Raw genomic sequence first — 8,445 nt, forward strand, 5'->3', positions numbered from 1 at the left:
AGTGCGAGGGATCCAGAAGAGAAGGCTAGTTGCCTGGGCAACGGAGGAGAAAGCCCTTGCTCGGCTAGGCTGCTGATTGGCCGAGACAGGTCCCGCCTCCTGCCATCCTGAGGGTTGGGGCCAGAGGGAAGGGTCTCGGATGGGCAGGGAGAGGTACCAGGGTGCCCAGCCAGTCCAGGTCTGTCCCCTTCTGGCCCCGCCCAAAGCCCTGGGCCTGGGAAGCTCTATCTCCTGTGGGGGGCATTGGCCTTGCCCTTCCTCTGCCTCCAGCACCCAGGATGGCCGCAGCCGGCAGGGACTCTGGGACAGCAGCCGTGACTAAGTCCACGGGCCAGTGCTGAGCCGCTGAGCCGGCTAAGGTGGTGTGCTGAGTGCAGAGCCCCTGGAACTGGCATCTGCAGGGCGTGAGGTGGGTCTGTGGGCCTCGGGGGGTGGGGCGCCGAGTGGTGTCAATGGCTCGAGAGGCAGGGAGAGGGGCTGTGCACCCCTCACACTGTCTGGACAGGACCTTGGCAGGAATGGGACTGGAAAATTCCTGATCGATCATCTGGTAAACTCCACCCCCACCCTCACCGAGCATGGGGAAGCCTGAGGCCCAGAGAGGGTGAGGAGTGGCCCAAGGTCACAAAGGAGCCTGGGAGTGCTCTGCTGCGACCAGGCCCATCCACCGAGAGGCCAGGGGTCCTCAGTCTGCCCCGAGCGCCTGGGTTCTGTTCCTAGGGCTGCAGAGATTGGGGGACCCTGGGCTCTGCTTCACAGGGAACGATTTCTGCTCTGCCGGCCCCGCTGCTCATGTTTAAGCTGAAAGGAGACTGGGGTCCTGGCTGGGGCCAGGGGAGGGGGCACCAGCCACCTTGGTTTCAGTCAGGCTAGCTCAGAGCAGCCTGTCTGCTTGGGGACCCCCTGCCCCGCTCCCCCCACCCAGGCAGCAGCAGCAGGCAGCTTTGAACTTTCTCTGATGCTCCAGAAAGGCAGCCGGAAAGAAGGGCGCAGTGCTGGCCTGACTCCGCGCCGTCAAAGCGCCCTTCACTTGACTGCTCCATGAGCAGGGCCCCGGGGGCCAGGCCTGTGCTTCAGACAGCCCGCCCGCGGGGACCCTGGGGACAGGGACGGGCTTTGATGGGCGCAGGACGGGCAAGCAGCATCTCCCTCCCCTGGGTCACAGTCCGCCTAGCAGACCCACCTGCAAGCAGGGAGCAAGGGGCCCTGGAGCTTGGAGACGAGACCCCAGAAGCTGGGGCTACGCTCAGCCTGCGCTGGAGGCCATTCATCCCGCCCCTCTTCCCTCCCCGGAGGCCAAGGTGGGCCTCTGCTCGCGTCTTTCCCACCCAGGAGGACTCAGACCTCAGGACGTCACTGGGGTTTGGGTCTGGCTGTCGCCTCCCGGTTGGGTGACCCAGGTCAAGTAAGAGAACCTCTCTGGGCCCCAGTTTCTGTCGAGTGTGGACAGCCCATCGGCCTTTGTAAGGGTTTTGAGCGCTTTCCAAAGGGCGGCAGGCAGAGGGGCTCCTCGCCCCACCCTTCCTTACAGCTCAGGAAGGGTGTGAGGGTGAGTCAGATGGTCCTGTTTATCCCATTCCTGGAGATGCTCTGTGATCTGGCTTTTGGAGTATGAATAGGAGTTTGCCAGGTGAACATGAATGCACAGGCCACTCCAGGGGAAAGAGCATGTGCCGGGGCGGGGCTGTGGAACCAGAGGTCTGAGGGCGCTGAGGCTGGGGGGCTGGCAGAGGGCGATGTGAGCACTTCGGGCCATGCTAACAGCCTGGGTGTATGTAACGCTGGTTTGTCTTGCTACCTCCCACTTTCCTGCCTCTGGTTCCCTGGCAGTGACAGCACAGTAGCGAGTGCTCACTGAGTGCTGGCTCCGTGCCAGGCATTGTCTCGTTAAACATTCACAGTGACCTTGGGAAGTGGGATCTACTTTGATCCCCATTTCACAGGTAAGGAAACTGAGGCTCAGAGAATAAGAACAAACTGACTATATAACACTTACGTGCCAGGCACTGGCTCTAAGCATTTCACATAAATTAATTCATTTATAGGGTCACAATAGCCCTATGGCCTTAGGTATTATTTTCGTTCCCATTTTACAGATGTGGAAACCAAGGCCCAAGCTTTCTGGGCTGGCGCCTGCATCCATACTCGCATAATTATGAACTTGGGCATGGGCCTGAATTCCGGAGCCTCCGCGGCCCCTGTCCATTTCAACCAGGTCCCCTGGGGATGGGTGTGTGTTCACCCTGCTTTTACCAGCCACACCTGCCAGGCTGTGTGGGTGGCCGGGGACCCACCCATCTGCGAGGGACTGGCAGGTGGCAGCTTCTGTAACGGACGGTGCAGTTGGGGCCACGCTGTCCATTACTGGGAGCTCTGAGGGGCAGCCACCTCGGGAACCACCGCGAGGCTCTGTGAGTCCGCGGGGAGGACTCAGGCCCAGAGAGGGCAGGCGCCTTGCCCGAGGCCATGTGCCCCAGAGGGCTGAGCCAGCGCCGTCAGCCCCCCTGCACCGTGACTAGGAGCCCAGAGGGCCCTGTGATGGGGCAGCTCTGTGCTTGGCGGGGGGGCCGGTCCTGATCAGACACTGCCCCCCACTCTCCGAGCCTCGGGCTGCCCCTCTACGCAGTGGTGCTCGGGCCCTGGCTCTGTGGGCCTCTATGGGCCTCGGACGGGCGGGCAGGACAGGGTGGCCTGCCGGCCCTCACCACCCGTGTCTCAGCAGCGAGGCCGCCGCGATGCCGCACTTCCTGGACTGGTTCGTGCCTGTCTACCTGGTCATCTCCGTCCTCGTCCTGGTGGGCTTCGGCGCCTGCATCTACTACTTCGAGCCCGGCCTGCAGGAGGCGCACAGGTGGCGGATGCAGCGCCCCGCGGTAGACCGTGACCTCCGCAAGACACTGATGGTCCGTGACAACCTGGCCTTTGGAGGCCCCGAGGTCTGAGCTGGAGGCTCTGGGCCGGGGCTGGGCACCGGGCACCCTCCCAGCCCGCCCAGCCTGGAGGCCGGGGGCAGGGGAGAACCACCTCCAGGCCTCCAGGCCGTCCCTCCCGCAGACCCCTGGGTGCTCCTGGCAGACTCTGGCTGTGCAAAGATGGGCACCCGGATGCCTTGTGTCACCGCTGGCCCAGGGCTTGCTCCCCACCTCAAGTTAGCTCACCCCCTGCCCGCCTTCCCCATCTCTGGGGACACCCCCAGCTGCCCCCCAGTGCCTTTGTGCTGCCCAGCACCCCTGCCCCTCCCTCCACCTGGAGTCCTGAGCCTCCTGGTCTCCCATTTCCCCACTGAATCCCCAGTTACACTCAGATGGCACCTACCCCACAGCTTCCGTGGCAGGCTCCCAAGCTGACCCAGGAAAAGGCCCCGTCTGGAGGGAGGTCGGCTTGGGCCAGCCCAGCCCACCCCTCTGGACTCAGACTTGGCACTGGTGTGTGTGGAGGGGTGTGAGAGGGGCAAGACCACAGGGGAGGGAAGTGTGTGTGTGTGTGTGTGAGAGAGAGAGAGAGAGAGAGAGAGAGAGAGAGAGAGAGAGAGAGAGAGCGAGAGAGAGACTGAATAAAGTGGACAGACACGTGGAAGGGAGGCATGTGTGTATGTAAGAGGGAAAGTGGGGGCCCAGGCAAGATGGGAGGTGTGGGGTGGGGTGAGCTCCATGGGCAGTGTGGGGCCAGCAGCAGCTCCCCCTCCCTCTGCGGGACTTCCCTCTCCCTATACTGCATTCCAGGGCTGAGCCCAGCACCCCTGAGCCAGGCCCCCCGGCCCCCACCCCACCCCGGAGGCCCCCTCCCGCGTGGAGCCTCCGGTGGGCCTCACTCTCCTCCCCGGGCTGCCATCTTAATTTATTGCAATAAAAGGCTTCACGCTGTCGTTGCGGGACTGTCTCCTTCCCTGAAGGCGGGGTCATGCCAGGACTCAAGGCAGGGATGGAAATACTGGATCGCGGAGAGGGCAGGCAGAATTTCTCCACAGCGGCACCGTTCCGGACCAGACGGCTCTCTGTCGTGGGGGCTGTCCCGTGTTGTAGGATGTTGAACACCTCGGGTCTCCACCAGGAGCACTTGCCCCCCTCCCAGGAACCCCTGGGGTAGAGAACCAGTTAGATTATAAATTCAAGAACAGAGATAAAAACCAGCAGGGCCTTACACCATGGTGCACCCGGGGGGAGGTTGTCCAGAGCTGGCGTAGCGGTCGGGTCCACGCAGAGGTCAGGGACCCGAGCGGCTCCCCTCTGGCTGCTTCGCTGCACCAGGAAGCTGGCCCATCCAGGGGCCTCCTCTATATCCCAGCAGCAGGGGGCCAGCGGGTGGAAGGGGCCGCCCCCTCCCTTGAGAGACCCTCCCTGATGGGCAGCACCCACTACTTTCCTTTACTTCTCACTGGTCAATACATAGTCACATGGCTACTCCTAGCTGCAAGGGAGGCTGGGAAGTATAGTCTTTAGCTGCGTGGCTACATGTCCATGTGAAAGTCCACTTCCTTGAATGAGGAGGAACAGGTGGGACAGCTACCATTCCATTTTTATAGGGATTTGTCTGAGGTCACAGGACAGTGGGCTGAGAGGGACTGGCTCTGCCCACCCCAGGCCAGGGCTCGCTCTTGCACGCGTCCCCTCTAAGGAGCCAGGGAGGGCAGAGCTGGCTTCTCTCACCGTGAGGGCCCTGCTGCTCTCCCTCCCTGGGCAGGCCCAGGAGCCGTCTCCTGGAGCAGGGTGAGGGTGCGGCCAGAGGGGCCCTCAGGTCACAGCTGAGTGCGCCCTGCAGTGCCCGGTGCTGGGCACCTCTGAGCCTCACAGCCGGGATCTCCGAGCCCTCCACACCAGGCCGCTTCCCTCACTACTGCCTGGACTCTTGCAGGCACGAGAGACCAGACAGAAAACGGCTGAAATAAAAGGGGTCGGCTCTGGACTCAAGCTGGACCTAGGGCTCCAGGCCGTCACCGGCTCCATCTCTGTCTCGCTCAGTCCTGCTTCCACGCCGCGGCACCCTAAGCGCCCTGTCCCAGCTCACGCAGCCCTCAGTGCCTTGATTTTGTTCCTGCCAAAGCCCAGGGCGTGGACTCCCATGGGCCCCCAGGGCTCATGAGCTCAGGGAATGGGGTGCCCGGATTGCCAGGCAGCTCTGGTCCCCACTCCTGTCACGTGGTCTGAGGCGGTTGGGAGCGGCTACTACCTAAAGGAGGGGAGAGATGCTGGTGAAAAGCAAGAAGCATTAGGTAAACACCTGAAACTAATATAATGATGCATGTCAATTGTAATTGGAAATACAGTGGGGCCTTGACTTACGAGTTTAATTCGTCCTGAGACCGAGCTCGTTGAGGAGCTCGTTAAGTAGCTCGTTAACTCAAATTACTCTGTCAACTCAATGCAAAAAATCAGCGGAGAGACAGCTGGTATCTCAAAAAACTCGTTAGTCGGGACACTCGTAAGTCAAGGCCCCACTGTAAGAAAATTATTTAAAAAAGAAAAAAAACCCCAAGAAGTATTGAGGACCCTGTTACAGGGAGGAGGAAACCAGCTCAGGGAGAAGCCGCCCAGGGTCCCCCGGGGGTCCTGCCCCCTGGGATTGGGACTGGAAGTCTGAAGCAGGGGGAGGGTAGACAGGAGACCCCAGAGTTTGGTGAACAGGTGAGCTGGGCTCTGAGTGCAGTCTGCCAGGTCGGGGTGTGGCAGAGGCAGGTGGGCAGGTGAGTGGGAACCCTGAGGAGCCCCTTTCAGGTCACCCCACTCAACAATGGAGGGACCAACACCACCCACTGGGCAGCTAGCCCAGCGCTGCCTCAGTTTCTCTTGCACGGCCAGCCCCAGTGTATTCTGGGCTCCCTTCCCGGAAGGAATAAACTTCTTACATTAGGAGGCTCTGGACTTGTGAGTGGCAACCAACTGATGTGTCTCTCTCACACTGATGTTTTCTCTCTCCCCCTTCCTCTTTCCTTCCTTTCCCATCTCTCTAAAAATCAATGGAAAAAATATCCCTGGGTGAGGATTAACAATAACAAAGTCAACCAATGAATGCGTAAATAAGTGAAATAACAAATTGATGTTTCCCTCTCTCTCTCTCCCTCTCTCTCTCCCTCCCTCCCTCCCTCCCTCCTACCTTCCTCTCTTTCTCTCTAAAATCAGTAAAATAAAATAAGCAAAGAAGTTCCTAAGTTCTCCAAGGAAGAAATGGGCTACAATTATAAGTAAATGAATGAATGAGTAAAATAGCATGACTTTGGGCAAGTTTCCTTAGCTCTCAGACTCATGAATTCACCCCTCAGTTCTGTGTGGCAGACACTGAGAATCTCAGATGATTTAAGTCCAGAAAAATGTCCCCTCCTCAGAGCCTGACATTGTGCTCAGCTCATGTCAGAGTCTCCATAGAGACCTGGTGGTTTCCCATCCCTCCTGCCCTGCCTGCCTCACCGGGTTGTGGCAAATGTCAAAGGAGACAGGAAGAAAGCCCCGTGTAGATGCTATGCACGTACAGCTATGCACATGGAGCCCTGCAGAGGCCTGTCATGTACCTGCTCTACCCCAGCACTCGGCCTGGCACCAAGAATGCAAAGACCAAGAAGATAGAGCTCCTGAGTCAAAGAGCTGACAAATGGGAGGGGCAGATGGATGTGTACACAAAGTATAAAACTAATTATAGCAAGAGAAGTGTGGGAATCGGAAAACCCAGCTGAGGAGGTGCCTAACTCCCGGGGCAGAGGCTTGCCCAGGATATAGCTGCTGGGCTGGGATTTGAAGGCTGAATAAGAGTTTTCCCTGAAAGGGGAAAAGGAGGAGAAACCAAGATGGCGGCATAGGTAAACACTGGAGATTGCTGCCTTGCACAACCACTTCAAAAATACAACTAAAAGACGGAACGGACATCATCCAGAACCACAGGAAGGCTGGCTGAGTGGAAATTCTACAACTAGAAGGAAAGAGAAAAGCATACCAAGACTCAGAGGAGGTGCGGTGCGGAAGTAAAATACTAAGGTGCGGAGGTGCATGCGGAGCGGGCTGGCGGCTGAGGGCGCAGTTGTCGTTTTCAATCGGAAGGGAGTCTCAGGCTCTGAGCTCCAGTTCCGGGCGAGTCTCTGGGGACCCAGACTCAAACGGGAGAAGCGGGACTGTCTGGCATTGGTCGGAACTCTAGGGCAGCTTTCTCTCCGAGGTACTTGCAGCGATTACTGGGACATTGAGAAGCAGAGCCTCTGAAGGCAGGACTGAGAGCAGCCATAACTGCTCGCTCCACATGCCCTGTTGATCCCCTGGGACCCGCCCCGCCCAAGCCTTGCTGGATAGCCTCAGGCAGTGGCTAGATTAGCACCTCCCTAGAGATCAGGACAGAAGTTCTCCCACTGCAGAGACAGCTGAGTCTCACAGCCAATTGGCCTGGAGGTCAAATACCCCCCAGTGTTACCTACAACAATCAAGGCTTAACTACAACAAGACTGTGCACAAAGACCACAAGGGGGTGCACCAAGAAAGGATAAAAAATGCGGAGACAAAGAAACAGGACACAAATGACAGACATGGAGGAAAGCAAACTTCTGGATATAGAGTTCAAAACCACACTTTTAAGGTGTTTCAAGAACTGTCTAGAAGCCACCGATAAATTTAGTAAGACCCTCGAAAAGACTGGTGAGACCGCCAATAAATGTAGTGAGATCCTCAAGAAATCTAGTGAGACCCTCGATGTTGTGATAAAGGACCAACTAGAAATTAAGCATACACGGACTGAAATAAAGAATATTATACAGACTCCCAACAGCAGACCAGAGGAGCGCAAGAATCAAGTCAAAGATTTGAAATACGAAGAAGCAAAAATCACCCAACCGGAAAAGCAAAATGAAAAAAGAATCCAAAAATACAAAGATAGTGTAAGGAGCCTCTGGGACAGCTTCAAGCATACCAACATCCGAATTATAGGGGTGCCAGAAGAAGAGAGAGAGCAAGATATTGAAAACCTATTTGAAGAAATAATGACAGAAAACTTCCCCCACCTGGTGAAAGAAATAGACTTACAAGTTCAGGAAGCGCAGAGAACCCCAAACAAAAGGAATCCAAAGAGGACCACACCAAGACACATCATAATTAAAATGCCAAGAGCAAAAGACAAAGAGAGATTCTTAAAAGCAGCAAGAGAAAGAAACTCAGTTACCTACAAGGGAATACCCATACAACTGTCAGCTGATTTCTCAACAGAAACTTTGCAGGCCAGAAGGGTGTGGCAAGAAATATTCAAAGTGATAAATGCCAAGAACCTACAACCAAGATTACTTTATCCAGCAAAGCTATCATTCAGAATTGAAGGTCAGATAAAGAGCTTCACAGATAAGAAAAAGCTAGAGGAGTTCATCACCACCAAACCGGTAGTATATGAAATGCTGAAAGGTATCCTTTAAGAAGAGGAAGAAGAAGAAAAAGGTAAAGATACAAATTATGAACAACAAATATGCATCTATCAACAAGTGAA

General features: G+C 56.7%; 1 protein-coding gene across 4 annotated transcripts; it reads left to right on the forward strand.

Annotated features, from left to right (window-relative positions):
* SMIM45 (small integral membrane protein 45) lies at positions 1 to 3,865 on the forward strand. 4 transcript variants are annotated; one of them, XM_081084575.1, is made up of 3 exons: positions 1 to 178; positions 271 to 409; positions 2,720 to 3,865. In XM_081084575.1, the coding sequence occupies exon 3, from the start codon at positions 2,736 to 2,738 to the stop codon at positions 2,940 to 2,942; it is 207 nt and encodes a 68-aa protein (XP_080940701.1). In that variant the 5' UTR covers positions 1 to 178; positions 271 to 409; positions 2,720 to 2,735; the 3' UTR covers positions 2,943 to 3,865. The 4 variants fall into 4 exon arrangements, with proteins under 4 accessions (XP_080940701.1, XP_080940698.1, XP_080940699.1 ...); XM_081084573.1 differs by having other exon boundaries at positions 123 to 178; positions 2,723 to 3,865; XM_081084572.1 differs by having other exon boundaries at positions 1 to 409; positions 2,723 to 3,865.
* Positions 3,866 to 8,445: the final 4,580 nt, after the last annotated feature.

This window comes from Myotis nattereri (assembly GCF_964212035.1).
Source record: "Myotis nattereri genome assembly, chromosome: 2".
NCBI classification, from domain to species: Eukaryota; Metazoa; Chordata; class Mammalia; order Chiroptera; family Vespertilionidae; genus Myotis; species Myotis nattereri.

Coding starts and splice junctions, on each gene's coding strand:
- SMIM45 (XM_081084572.1), top strand. CDS start 2,736: ATGCCGCACTTCCTGGACTGGTTCGTGCCTGTCTACCTGGTCATCTCC.